At 46.9% G+C, this 22,609-nt stretch overlaps 1 protein-coding gene across 1 annotated transcript in view; it reads right to left on the bottom strand.

Annotated features, from left to right (window-relative positions):
- The window catches only part of Gan (gigaxonin), a 60,851-nt gene that overhangs the window by 11,567 nt on the left and 26,675 nt on the right, over positions 1 to 22,609 (bottom strand). The window contains 8 exon segments of the mRNA XM_040736261.1: positions 7,295 to 7,423; positions 8,005 to 8,141; positions 9,300 to 9,449; positions 10,180 to 10,292; positions 12,848 to 12,969; positions 13,159 to 13,235; positions 13,237 to 13,377; positions 19,277 to 19,627. Of these exon segments, the coding sequence (XP_040592195.1) occupies positions 7,295 to 7,423; positions 8,005 to 8,141; positions 9,300 to 9,449; positions 10,180 to 10,292; positions 12,848 to 12,969; positions 13,159 to 13,235; positions 13,237 to 13,377; positions 19,277 to 19,627 (1,220 nt within the window).

Below are 22,609 nucleotides of genomic sequence, written 5' to 3' on the forward strand. Positions count from 1 at the left end.
TGTGAGTACTGGGAACTGAATCCCAACCCTTTGCAAGAGCAGCAAGTGGTCTTAACCACTGAGCATCTCTCCAGCCCAGGGGTATGCTTATTGTCCAAGTCCTATCATACTTGTTGCATTCATCTGGATGCCTTCTGGCTACAATGGTCAGGGTCATTAGGTGAGTCTTGTTTGGTTCTAGTTTTCGGTGGACTTTCAGAACGGCTGGATTCTGCGGAAAGGACATGTGCCATATAAGTGATGAGAAAATGTTCCTCTTACCCAAAGTACAACACTGCTGTTTTCTACTTAGTGAGGTGTGGGATCCCAACTGCTCATCTCACTGGGTCTTGGTGCCCTCACTCCTTTGAGGACTGAGCCACTGTAACAGTGAGAAGTCCCTTAAAGTCTAGCTATACTGGATATTTTGGCACCAGCTTACTGGCTACTTTATGTACCTACTTTGCAAAATGTTCATTCAAAAATCTCCTCATTTTAGAGAACATACACAGAAATAAAAATGAGATAATCCCTTTAAAAAAGGCATTCTAGAAAAATAAAACCTGACTAACCTTCAAGTGCCAAAGTCAGGAAAGACAAGGGCTACTACAGGCTCAGGGATAGCAAGGAAACACAGCACCTGTGGGCAACTAGGCTGAACAGAGGCAAGGGACATGTTGGTGGAAAGCAGGTGACACTGCAGACAATCTGTACTTTAGCCAGTACTGAGTAGTTTTGACATCTGTATCCTGACAAGGGAGGCACTAGCATTAGAAGCTAAATGAATGGCTCATGGGAATGCCTTGACTTTCTGAAACTTTTCTAGAGACTAAAATTACTGCAGGGGCTGGAGAGATGGTGTAGAGTACTTGTTGCTTTTGCAGAGGATCCAAGTTCAATTTCCAGCACCCACATGGTGGCTCAGAGCCATCTGAAATTACATTTCTAGGGGATCTGATGCCCTCTATTGACCTCCACAGGCACACACATGGTATACATATAATACAGGCAAAACACTTATAAATATAAAAAAATATAAAAGTTACTGAAAACAGATATGGCTCAGCTGGTGAGGGTGTTTGCTGCTTAGCCTGTTGCCTTAGTTTGATCCTTGGGATCCACGTTGGAGAATCAACTCCTGCAAAGGCTGTTCTCTGACTTTCATGTGAGACAGATACAATTTAGGCTTTGCCATGCAGTAATGTTCATTCAGGAAACTGTGACCCATTTCCCACTAATAGCTTACAGGCATGCCAAATCAAAGCTACTCAGTTCAGCCTTGAGGCCCCACTGTTCAGGATAGCGCCTACAGTTCAGTGCAGACTTTGGCCTATCCACTCCACAGCACAGCACAGCAGCTAAAGAGCCAGTGTAGTAGGGGAGCGAAGTCTGATGTCAACTGCCAATATAGAAACAGCTCACAAAGACGATCACTCACTTCAACCGACTCTTCCCTGACTGTTATGAAACAGGCAGCTTCCTTATTTTGAATTCCAAGAAACAAGGAAACAAGATAATTTGCCCAAGATTATAAAATAAAGCTAAGTCACCACCAATAAAGCTAATATCTCCCTCTCCTTCTTCTCTGTTTCACCTACCCTCCTGCTTTCTCTTTCTCTGAGACAGGGCCCCAGCTGGTCTCCAATGTCCTAAGGAAGACCTTAACTTCTGATCCTTCCAGCTCATGAGTTTAGATTACTGGTGTGGTTTCTGCCTCCAGGGTGAACCATGACTGAAAGTGATGAGGTCAAAAGTAGAGTTCACTCCCCTGCTCACTACTTCAAGAGCTCCCTTCTACCCAACCATTAGATCCAAACGGGATGGCATGGTCAGCAAGGGCAGGCAGTGTAGGGTTTCTGCAGAACACCAGGATGACCAATTTTCATACATGGCTGACTCAGCTCTGAGACCACAATGCACAGGTTAACTGCTGGCCCTGCCTTCTAAGACCGAGACAGAGAAACTTCTCTGCAGATGGGATGGAGAGAAAGCATCAGCTACCTCAACAGTTGCAGAGCAAGGCCTGGGATGGAAAGACACAGCCTGTCCAAGATGCCCCACATCTGGACAGCAATGGAGATCAGCCCAGTCACCCAACAGAGCTGAGGACATGGCACACTGTCTTCCTCCCGTACTCTCCCTCCTAAGGTTTCGGTATGTATTGGCATTGGCTTGAATTAGAAATTCTCCTGTTTTGGTCTTTGAGTACTAGGATTATAGTGTGTTCCACCATGCCCAGCCATTTCTACCTTTCTAAGTGAACTGGATGGAGTTATAGGTTTCACATGCCTGCAATTTTTCTATCAGTTCCTTTGGGATATAGCGGGTTTGTTGGCTTTGGAGGGCAGGGCAGTTTCAGGGATTTACTTAGCCCTTCCTGTTCCAAATGTCCCCAACCCAAGGGTCACTAACATTTGTCCAGGTGTCACGCATCCCTATTCAGTCGTACACTCAAAGATGAAAAGGTGGCACTGGCAACGCAGCTTCACAGTTAACACAAGGACCATGTGTCAAGGCAGGAAACTCAGGCAGAAGTGAAAGGACTCGGGAAAGGAAGATGCCACATGAGAGGCATCAGTGGACAACAGTGTCTGCTTCACTTTGCCGAAGCCTGGGAAGGGAGAACACATGTGCTGCGCTGCCCCGGATGCATGCGCAGCGCTGCTCCGGATGCATGTGCAGTGCTGCTCTGTATACATGTGCAGTGCTGCTCTGTATACATACATGTGCAGTGCTGCTCTGGATGCATGTGCAGTGCTGCTCTGTATACATGTGCAGTGCTGCTCTGGATGCATGTGCAGTGCTGCTCTGGATGAAGAAAGAGTCCATGGCAGGGTGTAGCAGGGGAAGGTGGGTGCCCAAGAGACCCCTTGTTGAGTGTGAAAGGCAAAGTGTGGCAGTGACATGAGAGTGAGACAGATGAGAGGACCCTGTCAGAGTGTGGGCACAACTAAGAGGAGGGCAGAGGGACAAATCCATAGGGACACAGGAACTTCCAGGAAGAGAGAAGTCCCTGCTCTCCGTGTGCCGTGGCCTTTTTTTTTTAATTCAGAAACCACAGAAAATAGTAAGATATGGCATTTTTCCAGGAAAGTTTTAACCTAAAAATAGGGCACAAAGACAGGAAAGACAGAGATTCCTTACAATCTAACACAGACTGCTCATCTGGCAGCTTCCACAGCATGCAGAAAGCATACCAGGAACACTGTCCTGCTGCAGGTGGGCCTTTTCTGACAGTGTCTATGGGAACAGTCAGGCCAGTGGGGTGGGTGCATTGGAGGACTCTGCAGCCAGAATGCCTGAGCGTGGGTTCCAGGTCTGCTGCATGCTTACCTCCCTGTGCTCTGGTGTCCTCACATGTGAAATGGGACACAGGGGCGAGCAGATGAGCCCTGGCAGTGACTGTGCAGCATCTGGTTTTGTTCATGTTCAGTGTTCTACAGACGGGCAAATGTCCTGTATGCCACTGACAAGAGGTCTTAGCGGCTGTTTTCTGTTTATAAACTAACACTGGGGAGCCTGGAACACAAAGGCTGGAGATGTATGGATTTTATTTGAAAAAAAATTTCCCCCATGAGAGACAGGGTTTCTCTGTGTAGCAATCCTGGCTGTCCTGGAACTCACTCTGTAGACCAGGCTGTCCTAGAACTCACAGAGATCTGCCTGCCTCTGCCTCCCGAGTGCTGGGATTAAAGGAGTGTGCCACCACTGCCTGGTGAAAAAAAATTTTTAAGATGAAGGGTGTGATGATTGTAAGAAAATGTCCCCCAGAGGGAGTGGCATTACTAGGAGGTATAGCCTTGTTGGAGTAAATGTGGTCTTGTTGGAGAAAGTGTGTCACTGTGGAAGCAGGCTTTGAGGTTTCATATATGCTCAAGCCACGCCCAGTGTCTCAGACAACTTCCGGTTGCCTGCAAGATGTAGGACTCTCAGCTCCAGCACCATGTCTCACTATTATGCTAATGGAATGGATATCTGATCTGTAAGTGAGTCACCCCAATTAAATGTCTTCCCTTTATAAGCGTTGCTGTGGTCAGGGTATCTCTTCACAATAATAGATACAGAGTTTTATTTAATTTTTTAAAAAGGATTTATTTATTATGTACACAGTTCTGTCTACTGTATGCCTGCAAGCCAGAAGAGGGCATCAGATCTCATTACAGATGGTTGTGAGCCATCATGTGGTTGCTGGGAATTGAACTCAGGACCTCTGGAAGAGCAGCCAGTGCTCTTAACCTGTGAGCCATGTCTCCAGCCCAGTTTTATTACTTTTTGTATATTTGTGTATGTATTCATGTATGATTGTGTGTTTGCATATGTGTATAGGCTGCTACAATGAAGACCTGCATGGCTGAGCTTCGAGTATTTACAGACTGACTCACTTCTCTCCTGAGGTAGATAGTGTTCAAAAATGCTGACTGCTCTTTCAGAGGGTTCAGTTCCCAGCACCCATATCTGGTGGCTTACAACTTCAGCTCCAGGGGAGCTCACATCCTGTTTTAACCTCCCAGAAGGCATACACACACACACACACACACACACACACACACACACACACACACCCCACACACACAGAGTACACACTGACATAGACACAGACCCAAATAAATAATAAAAAATAAATTTATAGCTAGGCATGATGGAGAGGCAGAGGCAAGCAGATCTCTGTGAGTTCATGGCAAGACTGGACTATACAGAGAATTCCAGGTCAGTCAGGGCTACAGAGTGAGACCGTCATGAAAGAAGAAGATTAAAAAGAAAGAAAGAAGGAAGGAAGGAAAGAAGGAAGGAAAGAAGGAAAGAAGGAAAAAAGGAAGGAAGGAAGGAAAGAAGGAAAGAAGGAAGGAAAAGAAAAAACCAAACAGAAACAGAAGAGCACTACTTCTACTAATAGGGTCATAGTTTTGTACTAAGAACGGGTGCTCAAGTTCATCAACAACAGCATGCAGCAGGCTGACTGTAGGAACGCCGAGGTTCTAGCACCTCAGCTGCCCTGGGACAGCCAGGACACTTTACCGTCAGATTTGAGTCCCACCCAAGGCAACAGACAAAAGGAATAAAATGGGAAGCAAACGACTTCAGACAAATTGCAGCTCATGCTGACTACATACTGAGTCAGTTGTCACGAAAAAGGTTTGTGTCAGTGTTTTATCAAAAGCCAAACATGCTGCTTCTGCCTGCTAATCAAGCGGGACAGACTGTCTCACGCTCATCTGGGCAAGAGATTAATATACTATTTCCTGCTGTGGCAACCGGCCCCCACAGTGGCATATCAAAGAAGAAATTAACAAGCCTCTGACATCCTCTGCCCACCCCCACAGAGCAAATACCGTCTAAACGGCCTCATTTACTGTCTAGTAAATTCCCCTGATAGTCTACCCCTAGTAATGGGAAGCAAAAGCATCTCTGAAAATATCCTAAATGGAAAGTCCATGACAGATCAGGCAACATTCATATGCATGTCTACCGCCCTGTATCTGTTCATTATTCATGCAATCTCAAAGACAGGAAACCAGACCTTATCTTATGGCACCCCCCTCTGGTAACATGCCTGCAGCACATAATATTAGCCATGATCTTCTCTGGGGATCTGAACAGGTCACTGCAGTGACAACACTGCCTCATGCTTGTGAATGGGAAAGTGTGTGAGAGGAGGGACAACACCCACCACAGAAGCACGCCATGGCCTGTCAGGCACGTTAAAAAGCGTTTTCTTAAGCCGGGCATGGTGGCAAATACCTTTAATCCCAGCACTCGGGAGGCAGAGGCAGGTGGATCTCTGTGAGTTCGAGGCCAGCCTGGTCTACAAAGTGAGTTCCAGGAAAGGCAGGACTGTTACACAGAGAACCCCCCCCCCCACCAAAAAAGGTTTTTCTTTTTGCATTTATCCATTTACTGTGTGTGTGTGTGTGTGTGTGTGTGTGTGTGTGTGTGTGTGTGTGTGTGTTGGGGGGGTAAAGTGACAAGCTGTGTGGAAGTCAGAAGACAACTTGTGGGAATCAATTTTCTCTTTCTATCTTGGGGGTCCTGACAATTGAATTCAGGTCATCAGGCTTGATGGTAAGTGCCTTTATCTGCTGAAACACATTTCTGGCCCATCAGAGTTTTAGTATCTCAGACATAGATGGAACATCTGAAGCCAGTCAGTTTGATGCTGGAGGATAATATGGGTGGACCACATGGGACCTTGCCCTGTATACATTCACAGCTTAGCAGTTACAAAGACAGGGAGATGTAAAGAGTATATGGGATCAGACACTGAGAAGCATTCGAGAGCCTGGAAGACGGCGAAGGCTTTCTCTGGAGAGTAACAGTAAAGTGTGGTTTTGGAAAGGACCAAGTTAACTAGATAGACAACAAGGGGCATTTTAGGCAGAAGCAGCCTGGAACTGAGTTAGCTGAGGGTTCAGTGTGGAGCCTCTGGACAGCAGCAGAAAAAGTAGATGAAGGCCCCGTCATAAAAGGTCACCTATGGACAGGTGTGATGGTGTACACACGTCTTTAACCTTAGCACTTGGGAGGCGGAAGTAGGCAGATCTCTGACATAGTGAGTTTCAGAAAAGCCTGGCCTACATGGAGATACCTTGTCTCAAAATAATAATACATATTTAAAAAACAGTCCATGAATATTAATGGATCAAAACTGTACCCTAAAAGCTGGTGACCAATTATAAACTACTAAATGACAAATGTGTGCTAGGTTCCAGGTTCTATGGTGTTTCTTGAAGTTACTGTGGTGGTCTGAATGAGAATGCCCCATGGGCTCTTATATTTGAATGCCTGATCCCTGGTTGGTGGACCATTTGGGAAGGATTAGGTGTAGCTTGTTGGAGGAGGTGTGTTACTGGGGGTAGGTTTTTTGGTTTCAAAAACTGTGGCCTTTCCTACCTCTCTCTCTCTCTCTCTCTCTCTCTCTCTCTCTCTCTCTCTCTCTCTCTCTCTCTCTCTCCAATTTTTGGATCAACACGTGAGCTCTCGGCTGTTCCTACCACCATGCCGTTGCTCCATCGTCATGGACTCTAACCCTGAAACTGCAAGCCCAATTAAATGAGCACTTTTATAATTTGCCTTGGTCATCACGTCTTACCACAGCAATAGAAAAGCAACTAAGGCACTCACCAACTTCTGAAGGCACTGAAAAAATATCTACATGTACTGAACATGCTCTCTAGACAGAGAATTTCCGGTGACACCACTGGAAATCAAGCTGACACACATCTCTGGAAACACAGAGGTCAGGGGCAGGCATGAGGACCGCAAGACTGTCCAATTCACAGAGGCAGAGAACCAGGGCAGAATTCTCAAGACTGCTTACCTCTTGAACTCATCATGATAGAATTCAGACTTGCAGGTTACCATCTCACTGCCTTGGATGTCCTCTCGACTTCTGACGCCTCCGAATACATACAGCTCCATGGCAACACCACAGGCCACTGCTCCAAACCTGCAGGGCCACACAACACAGGTGTTGGCTTAGAACCCAGGACCCCAGTCCTAACTCCTCTACTACTTGCTCTTTTGTTCGTTGGTCTTTTTGAGACAGGGTAGGCTGGAACTCACTATGTAGATCACATTGACCTTGAACTCACAGTAATCCTCTTGCCTCAATAGTCTTCCAAGTGTTGTGACAACAGGCATGTGCTACCATGCCGACCCAATTGCTTTTGTCTTTATGTGCATAGACACATGTGTGCGCATGTGGACGCCCAAGGCTGAAGTCAAATGAACCCAGAGTTTGCCAACAGGGCTAGTCCAGCTAGCCAGCTTCCTCAGGAAGCCCTTGTCTCTGCCTTTGCAGTGCCTGCCTGACGTTTACTCAGGTACCGGGGATCTGAACTCTGGTCCTCACACTTGTGCAGCACACCACACTCTAACACTGAGTCTCTTCCCCAGTCTTTTTGTTCGCTGTAACAGCGATACCATGTTATATGTGCATGTGGGCTTTCTGTTTTAGGACATGCCATACTCTGAGGCCTCAGATACATCAACAGTGGTACACTGATAGTCACACACACTCGGCCTCACCTCCTCTCTTTCAGTGGACATATGGCAGTCCACTGCTGGGTCCGTGGATCGTAACACTCCACAGACTCAAACAGTTTTCCATATGATCCTCCACCCATGGCATAGATTTTCTTTTTCATAGCTGCATAGCAGCCAATCTGAAAAAACAATGGTGGGGAGAGGTACCATTTGTCATTAGAATTTAATTAACAGACAGCAACTGACCCAGAGAGTATGGTCACGTTCATAGGGCTAGTTCCAACTCCTAACAGCAAAACAGTGACGCCTCCTTGAATGACCTCACAGGGTTTCAGAGATGGAAAGAGCTGGCAACACATACTGGAAATCCCCAAAAAGGAGTCTTCAGCCATCTTCAGCAAAGAAGCCAGTAACTATACTTTTCTATTTTGTGGGGCCATGCTGGGCCTAGAACCCAGAACCTTGAACATGCCAGGCCAGTGTTCTGCCACTATACTGGACCCCGGCCCACAATCCTATGAAAGGTTTTTTGGACCTGGCTCCCTCCCTTTTTCCACATGGGTTCTGGCACTTGAACTCAGGTCATCAGGCTTGGCAGCTAGCACCTTTACCCACTGAGCCCTCTTGCTGCCCCCATAATCTAACTTTCCACAAGAGATTTAAAATTTTTGGGTGTAGGCAGTGGCACAGCACTTGCCCGGTATGCACAAGCCATGAGTTCTATCCGTGTCGCACTGGGCGAGGCGGGGAGCAGAAGGGGCTTCCCAGCAGCCATCTCCTTTCACCAGTATTTGAGCTAAGGTATTTGGAACAATAAACTGCTCAGTTCTGTCACAACTGTCTAGTGGGACAGGTGCACAGGAAGAGAAGACAGGAAGTCCATGACATGAACCAGAGTCATAGCCAGATGGACTGACAGACAGCTCTGCCTGTGGCCTGAGTCTCAGTGAGAGAGGCTCACAGGAGGAAGTCACTGCAGTTTTCCACTTGTGGAGTGAGGGAGGAATGTAGGAGGGATCAGGTTATCCACAGAGCAGCTTCTACAGACTCTGCAACCCAGCGCTGCTGCTCAGAGGCAGACAAACACTCACACAGGCTTTTCTGTGACTGCTGACATGAAGGCAGGCTGCCAGCAGAGACAGAATTCTGGAGCCTTGATCTCAGCAGTTTCCAAAGGCATACTGAAGGAATGAAGATGTGCGCTGGGTCTCCGCTCCAGCAGAGCGCCACATGAGGCCCAGGGTGTGGCCCTCCCCACTGCAACAACCAAGCGCAGAAAGAGACCCTGACTTTGAAGTCAGCTTGTAAAGAAGCTGCTGCAGCCTGTTGTTACTCACCTTTCTAACCATGGTCAAGTCAGGTTGCTTCGTCCATGTTTTTGAATAAATATCGTAACACTCCATGGAAATCAACTCCCGGTCACCGTCCTCCCCTCCAAGGATGTACAGCATCCCATCTATCTCCACGATCCCGAAGTTGTGTCTTGCCTGGAAAGACACCACAAACCTTTGTAGGAGAAAGTGGATATTCCATGTTTGCTAAATGTCACAGGCATTGTTTTATTCCAGCATCCCAGCAAAGAGGAGCCTTGTTTACACTGTTTCTCCTTGGAATGCCTCCTTATTATGTGTGGCTTCTTCAGACAGAGCCAGCCACTTCTCAGGACCAGGGACAAAGATGCAGGCTCATCAGCAGAGATGGTGTGCTTAACCTACAAATCTCCTACAGAGCACCTTCCTCCCAGGACAACTGGCTCAGGGGCATTGCTTCTGTGCAGTTAGGGCAAGTAGGTTTCTGAGGAGACTGAAGATGACAAAAGCCAGGTAGTGTGGACTACCTGAGTCCAGGATGGGCAGCAGGAAGGTCAGGGCATGCTAGAGTATCAGGAATTACAGACGGCAAAGGTACTTATCATTCACCCACAGCCAAAGTAGAACAGAAGAAAACTCCTGGCTTGTGGAGTCTCTGTAGGAACGTGTGTGCAGTCTCTGTAGGAACGTGTAAAATCAGTGTGTGCAGAGGTGGGGAACAAAGAAGGAAGGCATCTCGAGACTGGGGAAGCAATAAGGGAGGTGGTGCCAGGCAGGAGGCCAGAAGGAGGCAGGGAAGGTAAAGGCAGGGGTGGCCAGGCTGCCTCTTCTTTCCCTACACGGAACCTACACCAATAAAAGTGCCAAGGAGAAAAGAAACACACCTTGGAGACACACTGTACCATACCTCATTCATGGGTGGAAGAGGAGTCCACGTGTTGGCGTCTGGGTCATACTTCTCCCCCGAGCTCAGGGTCTGCTTATTTTCATCTTGGCCCCCCAATACAAACAAGAATCCTTCTGTAAAAAGCACAGGGGACACATAGGACACCATCAGCAGGTGCTATGGTACATTTAGAGCTCCCGTCTCCAACCCTGACAGTCTTTTTGCTCCTTGGTGACAGATCCAAACTTGTTGGTCACTCTGGCCACTCTACTCAATGCAGTCCATGAGGTGATTCTCACCCTACAGGATGGGAAGAATGGTGATGCCCCCTTTGGTCCCCAGGCAGCTCAGGGTTACCTCAGTTCATTACATTAGTCCCTAGCTCTGTGGGTCTCCAGCAGCATCTGAGCTGCAGTCCACATTTATTCTCAGGGTCACAGGGATACTCGGCACAGGCCATGTGACATTCAAAACAGAATGCAAGACACTGTTGAGCCTGCTCTTGGGGTAGTGGTGGAGGTGAGTTCAGTAATGGAGCACACGGCCAGCACAGACAAGGTCCCAAGTTTTACTCCCAACATTGTAAAACCGAGGGAGGGAAGAAATAAGTAAGTGTGCCAGCTGGAACCAGTACTCAACTTCTTTTTTTAAATTACTTTTGACACCATACATACTCTATCGGTAAGTGCGGCTCTCAGCCTCATCAAAGAAGTCGCTGTCTGTGGCAGACGAGGTTACTGCAGAGAGCACAATCGGCCACAATGCAAGAAATAAATGACCACAGGGTGCCAGACCCTAACTGGGACATTTACAACACAAGCCCTGTTTCTAAGACTCAGAGGACATCATGGAGGGGAGGGTGGAAGACTGTAGGAGACAGATGGCCAGGATGTCTACTGCCAGACAGTGTCTTTTAGGCGGGGCAGGGAAGTCGCATCAATGAACTCTCAACAGTTTGGTTGCCTGCACAAGACCACACTATGCCACATGCCAGCATAGATGGGGAAAAAGTCATAAGGTTCCAGATGCTTCTAGAAGAAGCACTAGAAGCAGTCAATGGACACCAAGGAGGAATCTGTTATCTCCAGGGATGAGCTCCTGATAGGTTTCCCAACCCTAAATGGTCAACCCTAGACACATGTACAAACAGACCACACTGACTGACTGAGGAGATTGTGGTGTGTGTGTGTGTGTATGTGTGTGTATGTGTGTGTATGTGTGTGTGTGTCTGTGTATAGAAGAGGTACTAATTTGAGATGGGGTCATGGTGGGACACAGAAGAGTTGGAGAGAACAGAGGGAAGGATAGGAATGGTATAAATATAATGCACTCATGTATGGCATTCTCAAAAAACGAAAATTAAAAGAATTTCAAGTACACACTTGTGTGTGTGTGTGTGTGTGTGTGTGTGTGTGTGCATGTGATCAGAGGACAGCTTGCAGGAGTTGCCTGTCTCCTTCCACTGTGTGAGTCCCAGGGATTGAACTCAGGTCCTCAGTGTGGTGGCCAGTGCCTTTTCCCACCTTGGCCAGCTTAACTGATTTAAACATCCTGCTTGTTTAGGAAATTTCAAGCTTGAACTCAGTTTTGGAGCAACAGTATTTTCCTGCAACCGTCAGAAACAAATGTAAAACCTCTATAGAGGAAAAAGAGCACCTTCATTCAAGCCCCAGACTACCGGTCATGCTGCAAGGCATTACATTTTCTACGAATAAGAGCATCCAGCAAGGCTCTCAGGCACATCAAGAAATGTGGTCCCATGGAGTAAGATCAGAAGCAAACACTGGCAATGGTGCTGTGAAGACCTGAAGTACTGAATAACCAGAGAAGGCAAAGCAGTGGTAATGACCACACCCCGAAACGCACGTGACTACTAAATGACACTGAACCACTGAACCAAGATTCACAAAGAAATGGAAACGAAAAATCCCCTGGTGGACTAACATATTCTCAGAGCTGGAAAGTAGGTCAAGATAAATCAAAAGCAATCATTAGCCAGGCGTTGGTGGTGCACGCCTTTAATCCCAGCACTCGGGAGGCAGAGGCAGGAGAATCTCTGTGAGTTCGAGGCCAGCCTGGTCTACAGAGTGAGTTCCAGGACAGCCTCCAAAACAATACAGAGAAACCCTGTCTCGAAAAACCAAAACCAAAACCAAAACAAACAAACAAACAAACAAAAAAACAAAACCCAGCAATCTTTAACCTGGAACAGACAGACAAAAGGCCAGAAGCTGACACAAACAAGCAGAGAATGCAGTATAAAGGTCTGACATGACAGACAGGACTTCTAAGAGCAGAGGCAACATGGGAAGACAAAATGGATGAGGAACAAAAAAGGGCAGGCGAAATGGCTCAGCAGGTAAAAGAGCTTGCTGCAAAGGCTGACAACCTGAGTTTGATGCCTGGAACTCCTATGTCACCATACCAGGTGGTGATGGAGCTCAAACCTAGGGAACTCTACCATCTGAGCCACACCCCCTATCTTTTTTTTTTTTTTTGGGACAGCATGCAACTACATATTCCTAGCTGACCTAAACTTATTATATAGACCAAGTTGGTCTCAAACTCATAGAGATCCTCCTGCCTCTGCCTCCCAAGTACTGGGATTAAAAATCACATGTGTATACCTGCATAAGCCTGAAACGACACATTCCTTGGTCAGGTTGTGTTAAACCTGAGCAGAGCGTACCTGCTGACAGAACACCGTGGTTAATTCTCGGCATGCTCAGAGGGGCCAACTCGATCCACAGCTGCCGGTTAGGGTCGTAGAGAGGGCACATACAGCGCATGGCGGCCGTGGGTTTCCGTGAACTAAGGAAATACATAACTGATGTGTTACAGCTTTGCTCACCATCACCAGTCAATTTCAGTAGTCTACAGATGGTTAACATTTTAAAAAGTCGACTGCTGTTGTACTTTAGACAGAGACGATAACCCTGCATTTTCTGTGTAGCTCCCCCTTCCCCCATACCCCTCTTGAAAGGCCCCTGCCACACTCACACTCTTTCTTCCCCTCCAATGGTCACTATGCACTCCGAGTAGCCCCTTGGCTTGAAGCTGGCCAGCATGGCTTCCCCCCTGCTGCGGCTGGCTGAGTGGGATGTTGCTGCACTCTTTGACGATTTCTCGTACCAAGGGTTCATTCAGCATCTGCTCCCGCAGGTAGCTGGAATCCAGCCCTGAAACCCAGAGTGCTGACATGACATCCTTCATGTGAACCTGCAGAGGGAGGAGGAGGGACAGGAGAGGGGTGACACGGGTCTTCTCAAATACTTCCTGATTCTCAGCAGATGGTGGCCACGAACTGTCTATTAGCAGACACTGTCATACCCAGCACAGCCTGAATATGCAACCAGGCCCTTATTCTTTTTTTTTTTTTTTGGTTTTCACAAGACAGGGTTTCTCTGTATTGTTTTGGAGGCTGTCGGTCCAGCCCGGCCTCGAACTCACAGAGATCCGCCTGCCTCTGCCTCCTGAGTGCTGGGATTAAAGGCGTGCACCACCACCGCCCGGCCCCTTATTCTTTTTTTTAAAAAAAGATTTAATTTCACTTTTATTATTTTATGTGTATGAGTATTTTGTTTGCACTTACACCACCAAGAGGTGGTGAGCCTCCATATGAGGCCGGGAATCAAACCTGGATCCTTTGCAACAAGTGTTCTTACCAGTAAGCCAACTCTCCAGTCCCAGCAATTTTACTTTTATTTGTGTGTGTGTTTGTGTAGGTTTCTGTGGGCCAGAAGAGGGCATCCAATTCTCTGGAGCTAGAGTTACTGGCTCACGTGAGCTGCCCAATGTGAATGCTAGGAACTCAAGTTGGGTCCTCTATAAAAACAGCAAATGTTCATAACTGCTGAGTCATTTTCCAGCTCCCTGTTTTTAAATACGTTCCTTTTATTTTTAATTATGTGTATTGTGTAGGTGCCTACAGGGCAAAGAAGGGGGCATTAGAGCTAGTGGAGCTAGAGTTACAGGTGGTTGTGAGCCACCTGATTGATGTGTGTGCTGAGAATCCAACTCTGGTCCTCTGCAGAGCAGCAAGCATCTTAACTGCTCAGTCATTTCTCCAGCTCCCCTCTTCTTTCTTTTGAGACAGGGTCTTGCTATGTAATCTAGGCTGGCCTCAAGCCGACCATCCTCCTGCCTCAAGACTCCAAGTCCTGGGATTACAGAGTGTGGTACTCTGCTCTCCTTTTTAATTTTTCTTGTCTAGTCTCTGGGAATAAAGGTTTAATTACAAAACAAACAAACAAAAATCTGTTTGTATTTGTATTGCAAAGTTTCAAAAGCTTCCCATACCCTGAAGGGTCCTATTCTGGTGGGTTACCTAAGTGAAAGCAGCCATACTGATTTATCTCACTGTCTGGACAGACTGTGACTAAGCCATTCTCACTAAAACACCAGAAAGAAAATAGTAAGTATAGTATGGTAAACATGGGAACAGATCAACATTAATATTGTAAGAAAATCAGCAAAGCCAAAGGTTTAAAAAGTCCCCACAATTGTATAATAATTCCTGCAATGGTCACGGTTCAAACTACCTTACAGCTTTGGGTATTTTTGGGTCTCAGTGGCCATCTCTGACATTTGGGCATGCTCTGGGTGATTTTGACCATGGACTTGATCTCTGTGGGTACTGCCTCTGTGGGTAAGGGGACCGAGTAAGTTCAGACATACTTTTCCATACTCTGAGAAGTCAGATTTGCCAAAGGACAGAGAACTGCCCTGGTTCCCGGTAACTAGTCACCTTGAACACCCTGAGCAAGAGGATGATACAGGAGCAGTGTCTCCTAGTGGCCTCTCTGAGTATCTCCCTCCCCACAATACCTAACATAGAGCAGAACACTAGGAGGCCTAAACTGCAGCTAAGACGAAAAGTGTGGTTTCTGAGTGTACACGCTCACAGGCTTAACAAAATTTACAAGCTATAAGATAATCACTAGGAGCTGAGACAGTCATTGCCAAGAACAAAGGACAGTGTAATTATGCATCCCAAAATCTAGTCTCTAAAACCAGCCCAATACATTTCTTATTTTGAAACAAGTAACTGGAAAGAAGAATTGAAAGCAAGCTATATTCCCTGTTGGATCCCAATGGGGACCTAAAGGCTGTTGTTTCCTAAGACCCTCCTGAAGCCATTGTTCCCAGACCTTCTCCATATGCTTTTTTTTTTGTTGTTGCTATTACTTTTCAGACAGAATCTCATTTAGCTCTGGTTGTCCTGGAGCTTGCTATGTAGACCAGGCTGACCTCGAATGCGAACAGATCCACCTGCTTCTGCCTCCTGAATGCTGGGATTAAAGTGCTGCCATGCCCTGCCTCCCTGTTTAACTTTAATTACAATTTCTTTCTCTCTTTTAAAAATTTAGTTAATTTATTTTACAGCTTGAACGAAGTTTCCCCTCCTTCCTCTCCTTCCATCCCCACCCCCATCCACTCCTGTTTCTGTTCAGAAAAGGGCAGGTGTCTGAGGGTATCAACAAAGTATGGCATATCAAAGCTGTGGGAAGACTAAGCACATCCCCTTGTATTTAGGCTGGGCAAGACAATCCAATATGAGGAATAGATTCCCAAGAGCCAGCCAAAGCATTAGGGACAGCCCCTGCTCCCACTGCTAGGAGTCTCATGAACAGATCAAGGTACACAACTGTCACATATATGTAGAGAGCTACAGTTTATTTCTTTTAAATCTAGTTGTGTGTGAATGAATGAATGAATGAATGAATGAATGAGGGTACACACATGCCATGGAGTGTGAGCAGAGATCAGAGGACCATGTTCAGTAGTTAGTTCTCCCTTCTACCTCTCTGAAGCAGGGTCCGTCATTTCTGCTGTGCAGTGTACTCCAGGCTGGCTGGTACATGAGCTTCCAGGTGAGTCTCCTGTCTGCGCCTCCCATCTCACTGCAGGAGTGCTGGGATTACAGATGTGCACCGCTACATCCTGCTGTCTGTCTGTCTATCCATCTATCCATCCATCCATCTTCTGTCTGTCTACCTATCAATTATCTCTCTTCCTCTCCCTCCCTCTCTCTCTCTGTCTCTCTCTCCCTCCCTCTCTCTCTGTGTCTGTCTTTCTCACCTATTTATTAGCTTTTTTGAGATAGGGTTTCTCTGTGTAGCCCTGGCTGTCCTGGAACTCACTCTGTAGACCAGGCTGGTCTCAAACTCAGAGATCCGCCTGCCTCTGTCTCTTGAGTCTGGGGTTAAAAGCGTGCGCCACCACAGTCGGGGTCTTGCTTTTTTTTTTTCTTTACACAGGTTCCAGGAAATAAAGTGAGGGTGGCAGGTCTGTGCCGGGGCCATCTTCTCAGACTTTCCTTGTTTGTGTGGCACCTCCTGACATGGCGTCGGTCACTCCAGGGAAAGCCTCAGAAGAGCTCTTCTGCCAGACTCCATGCTCCACTCCTGTCTGCTGACACAGCACCGTGAGAGAGGGTGGCCTGGCACTTTCTGTAGCAAAGGTTCAGGGCAGTTCAGAAAACTCCAGCTTAAGCTTAAACTGCATTCCCAATTAAAAGCAATGTGTGATGGCAAGTATGGCTCTATAGGTGCCCATACTGTGAAGTACATGGGCTGCTCTCTCAGACTGAGTCTTTGGGGGCAAATGAAACGACTCAAATCTCCTCGGAGGTATGAGGTTAAATAGCGTGAAAGCACGGCTAATGTTTTTGTTGTTGTTGTTTTGTTTTTCGAGACAGGGTTTCTCTGGCTGACCTGGAACTCACTCTATAGACCAGGCTGGCCTTAAACTCAGATTTACTTGCCTCTGCCTTTAGAGTGTTGGGATTAAAGGCACACACTACCCCACCCAGCAAGCACTGCTAATTGTTTTTGCTTTATTTATTCTTCTCTGATATAATACACAAAACCCCCCCTCCCCCAGTCATATCCACTCCTCCTCCATTTCCCTTTAGAAAAGAGCAGGCCTCCTGGAATAGCAACCAAACATGGCCTAACAAGGTACAGCGAGACTAGGCACAAGCCCTCATATTTGGGATGGACAAGGCAACCCAGCTGGAGTAAAAGCAAAGAGTCAGAGAAACCTTCAGCCCACTGTTAGGAGTGCTCTGTGACTGTTGCTTCAGTCTCTGTGAGCACCTACAAGCCTAGCTTAGCTGATCCTGTGTGCTGTGGTGTCCTCTTCCCTCCTGATCCCTATAACCTTCCTCTCCCTCTTCCACAGGGTTCCCTGAGCTCCATATAATGTTTGGCTGTGGGTCTCTGAATCAAGTACTGCTAGTATTAATGACAACCTTTACTGTAAACAACCCTTCCCTTCTTGGTTTTTATTTTTATTTGAGACAGGGTTTCACTGTGTAGTCTTGTGTGGTCTGGAACTTGTATGGCAACCAGGCTGGCCTTGAACTCTGGGATAATGTCCATCTCTGTCTCCAAAGCACTGGAATTAAGGCATCTACCCATGCCCAGCTAGGCATCTCTTTAATTTTTTATTTTCCCTCCAAATCAGCTAAGATGCTGGGGGCTGGGGGAATCTGACTCTAGCAGCCTTTAGTAGAGGACTATCAGCTAAGCAGCCAGCTGGACCTCCTTCATGCCCTGCTTTACATATTCTCCAGATGCCTTTGGGAGAAGACACAGCTGCTTGCTGCTAGAGTGAGGGCGCTACATGGTGACCACAACTGCTTGCTACTGAGGCAGCACTCTGGCTCCACTATCTTAGCACAGCATTTTAGACACCCTGCACTGGACCTTTTGTCCATCACAAGCCTCACTAACCCCCAGCAGCCATTTTCACCCAGGCCGGCATTCGAGATTTCCCTGGTGGCCAGTCTGATGTTAGTGCAAACAGTCCTTCTTTATCATGAAGGTCTTCTGTGACTGGCATAAATATAGCCATCTCCTCTCTGGCAATCCTAAAGGACAGCTGTAATTCCAAACACCATTGCCATACTTCCTTTCTGGCTATAGAAGCAAATTTTTTATGTCAGTTGGAAGCTGCCCTCCTGTGTTGTCCCCTAGTGTTGCAATATTAGGTCTCCCCCAAAGGTTATCCTTCAGTGGCCCTTCATTCTGACTTTTGATCTTAACTGTTAGCTTATGATGAACTATGACATAAAGAGGAGAGACTGGAAAAATGCAAGAGAATAAAGTGGACAGCAATCAATGGCAGCAGGAGTAGGACAGTTGAAGAGGTCCATAAAGTGACCAGGATCGGGGTGCAGCAGGAGTAGGACAGTTGAAGAGGTCCATAAAGTGACCAGGATCGGGGTGCAGGAGATAATGAAGGCTGTAAAGAGCTAAAACAGAGAAACTATGAGCCCTGTTTCAGAGAACTGCTAAGATGTAAAATCCAAGGGTCTTAGAGATCTTAGGCCTGAGGACCATAACGCTCACCTCTGTAGGAGCTAAGGTCAACACCCGAGGCCCTCAAACACTCTAGAAGCTGTAGGAGGGAGCCCACTGCTGCCAGAAGCCCAGAGTTATAAGAGCTGTCAATGTCAGGACCACTGGCAACTGAAGCTCAAAGCAAGAAGCCTCCAAACTGAGCATCTCCAGCCACAAGTCTGACTTAACAACTTGGACAAACAAGCTCCCGGCTCTTAGGGCTGGAGTATGAGCCTTTGGATCTGTCCAGTACCTAGGACTGCCAGCAACCAAGTGTTTATCCTTGCTCTTTGGAAAGAGTAGAGATCCCAGCCAGATGACTGTTAACAGCAACAGTCAGAAGATGTTTTCCAGATATCCTTTAGTTCACAACTTGTGAGTCTTTCAAGATGGAGAAGACAAACTACTGTGATGTGTGTTAAAAATAAATGAAGGGCTGGCTCACTTAGTAAAGTGGATGCCCTCCAAGTGTGCTGACCTGAGCCTGATCGCCAGAATGCATGTAAGATTGCTGGGCATGGTGGTGTGCACCATGGCTGGATCCCAGGGCTGGGAAGGTAGAGGCAGGAGGATCTCTGAGGCTTGTTGACTAGCCAGTCCATCCTAATCCTGAGCTCCAAGTTAATGAGACCCTCAAAGGGATGGATAGTGTTCTTAAGGAACATCATCAATGGTTGGCCTCCGGCTTCACATGCACCCCTCCCATGACACAAAGTAAATAAACACATTAACGAAAAGGGAACCCGCAGCCATGTCCTGAGGGCAGGTACCTTTCTCATCTCTGTGTCATGTGCTATCCACCGAATCACTGCCTCAAACACGTATCTTTCGTTGCCAACATTCAGCTTCTCAAGAGAGATCACTTCTTTGAGCTTCTGTGGACTCAGCTCCAGGAACTCCTCTGTGTTGCTGACATCTCGGAAGTGAGTCTCCAGGTACTCCGTGGCCAGGTAATGCACATGGTGCAGGCAATAGTGCAGTGCAAAGTCGCGGATGCCGATGCAGTTCTCTGCAGCAATGCAGCCCTCCAAGAACTCACAGCACAAGGTTTTAAGGTCCGTCAGCAGCAGCAGGTCGGCTGCCTGCACAACATCTTGGATTGTGTCTTCATTTAGCCTGATCTGTAAGAGGACCATAAACATTTTATATCTGAATGCAGACCACTAACCCAAACCACTAGTTCTGGTACACAGGAAGTTGCCACTTTTTTCTTTTATCTTTAAAGATTTATTTTTAATCATATGTATGTGCACATGAGTGTGGTTGCCCACTGGTCAGAGGCATTGAATCCCACTGGAGTTGGAGTTACAGGCAGTTGTGAGATGCCAACATGGAAGCCAGGAACTGAACTCAAGTCCTCTGCAGGAGTAGGAAGCACTCTTAACAACAGAGTCATTTCTCCTACCCTCAACTTCCCTCTGTTGGAGGTCAAAGATGACTGGCAGTGTTGACCACATACAGCACATCTTTCGAGAGTCTGAGGCATGAAGGGGACTTCTCTCACAGCAGGCATGTCTGACTTTTAACCTGTTCACCTGTCCAGGCCTTCCCCTCCTGTGCCAGCATGACTTATACTCTCCTGTTGAGAACATACCCATGTGTCCACATTTTCAACCCCCACAAAAAACAGACGAGCATTCAGGAACAGTACTGCTGTTAGTGGAAATTGGAGTTATCTCTAGATACATCAGGGTTCCTGTCTGCCAAGTGGGTGCAAGCCACCAATGCGGGGGCTTTGTATTTCCTCAGCAGCCCGTGCTCAATGCCAAAGCATGTGGGACTCAAACTACCTTCTGGAATAAATCCCTCAAGTACAGGTTTCCCTTACTCTGAGTCTAGTTTTCTCCAGTGTCCTGTCTGATGCATCTTTCTCTCCCTGCCTCAAGCTTCTCCATGCAACTGTAAAATGCCACACCACAGCCAAGCTCCCCCAGACTTTGCTGCTTCAAAATGAGAGTCCAGAGTCCAGCAAAAAACACTTTACCATATTCTATACATTTTCATACTACAGATTTAAAAATGTGTTATTACCAATTGCCTTAGAAACTGAGCACAGAATTGTGGTTAGTAATATACTAAGTGAGGAAAAATTTCCATGCTAGGGACATTACTAACTTTTTCTTCTTTTTGTATCTTTTTTGTTGTTTGGGTTTCTTGTTTGTTTGTATGTGTGCTGGTTTGTTTCACATCAACTAGACACAAGCTAGAGTCATCAGAGAGGAGGAAGACTCATCTGTGAAAATGCCTCTGTAAGATCAGGCTATAGGCAAACCTGTAGGGCATTTCCTTAACTAGTGATTGATGCGGGAGGTGGGACATCCCTGGGCTGGTGGTCCTGGGTTCTATAAGAAAGCAGTCTGAGCAAGCTATGAGAACAAGACAGTAAGCAGCACCCTCCATGGCCTCTGCATCAGCTCCTGCCTCCAGGTTCTTGCCCTGTTTGAGTTCCTGTCCTGACTTCCTTCAGTGATGGACTGTAATGTGGAAGTGTAAGCCAAGTAAACCCTTTCCTCTCCAAGCTGCTTTGGTCATGGTGTTTCATCACAGCAGTGGAAACCCTAAGACAGTGTGTGTGGGTGTATGTGTGCCAGGATACCTGTGGAGGTCACAGGACCTTTCAGGAATGGATAGTCTCTTTTTCCCATGTGAGTTCTTCAGAATGAACTATGTTATCAGGGCTGCAGCAGAGCCTTTATTCACTGAGTCATCTGTCCAGCCCTCTTCCTCTTCTTTTATTTCTATTTTTTTTTTTTTTTTTGCATTGCTTGGGATGGAACTCAGGGCCTCATGCATTCCAGGTAAGAGCTCTACCATTAAGCCACAACCCAGCCCCAAGAATGTTAAATTCAGCCAGAAGACTGGGAACAACTGCAGATACAAATCCATGCAGAAACACAAAATCACATCTCAATTAAACCAAACAGCTATTTTAGAAGTCTGTCACAGCTTACGTTGCCAAATGGATTCGAAAGTTTAAACTGGGACAAATCCTAGCAGTCAGTCTGCAGACAGTCCCCAGGCTGCAGTCAAAGCCTGCACAGAGCATGCCCTCAGTGGCCCATCACCTGCTGTGCTCGTAACTGCACTGACTCCACTCTGCAAGTCAGACCTGGCTGGTCAGATGCCTGGGTCCTTGCTGCTGCGGAGTGCTTCTAGGACCTTAGGGGCCATGCCAAAAGGACTCTAGCTCATTCACTTTTAATACCCATTGCCTTGTGTTTAGGGAAAAAGGAGTCCCCTAAACTATGTTTTCCTACAAAATCACATCACACACTTCAACAGGACTAGGATCCCTGAGTGTGTGGACAGAACGAATGTATTTAGAAAAGATAGGCAATGCACTCCAAACACTTAGAAACTACTGGAAAACAGGCCTTTTAGAACAGGGGAGGTGGGGGAGCAGCAGCAACGAAGAAGGTTCCAACAGAGAGGACTGAGATCTTGGAGAAAATGGCAGAGCACACTTTCACACACCTAACTGTGCAACACACTATCTGTTTCTTTTTTGTTTTTCTGGGACAGGATTTCTCAGTGGAGCAGCCCTAGCTGTCCTGGCACTCGCTCTGTAGACCAGGCTGGCCTTGAACTCACAGAGATCTACCTGCCTCTGCTTCCCAAGGCACACCTTTTTTTTTTTAAAGATTATTTTTATCTACTTGTATGTGTGTGTGTATGCTCGATCCATAAGATCTCCTGGAGTTGGAGTTCCAGGTGGTTGTGAGCCACCTGCTGCAGCTGCTGGGCCTGGGAGACTAGCAAGCTCTCTGAACCTTTCTCTGTGGCCCTGCTAAGTGTCGTAAGAGTTGTATGTTAGAACTTAAATTACAGAAAGAGGATGGGGTTGGAAGGCAAGGAAAAGAAAGCAGTCCAGTTGTTTACTATTTCTTGCCTGGGCAATACCACATCTCTAGAAACAGTGTAGCACCAAGAGTAGAGGGAATGCAGGAAGACAGGCAGGCGTGGGGTGAAATGCAGGACCACCCATGCATACAAGGGTGACTTTCAATGTGAGGTGCCTTTCGTGGTAATGACCCACAGGAAACTGTTTCTATAGAATAAGTCCTGCTGCACAGAGAAGCTCCTGTTTCCATGCAGACAGAGAA

Source organism: Mesocricetus auratus, unplaced genomic scaffold (genome assembly GCF_017639785.1).
Source record: "Mesocricetus auratus isolate SY011 unplaced genomic scaffold, BCM_Maur_2.0 Super-Scaffold_6723, whole genome shotgun sequence".
NCBI lineage: Eukaryota > Metazoa > Chordata > Mammalia > Rodentia > Cricetidae > Mesocricetus > Mesocricetus auratus.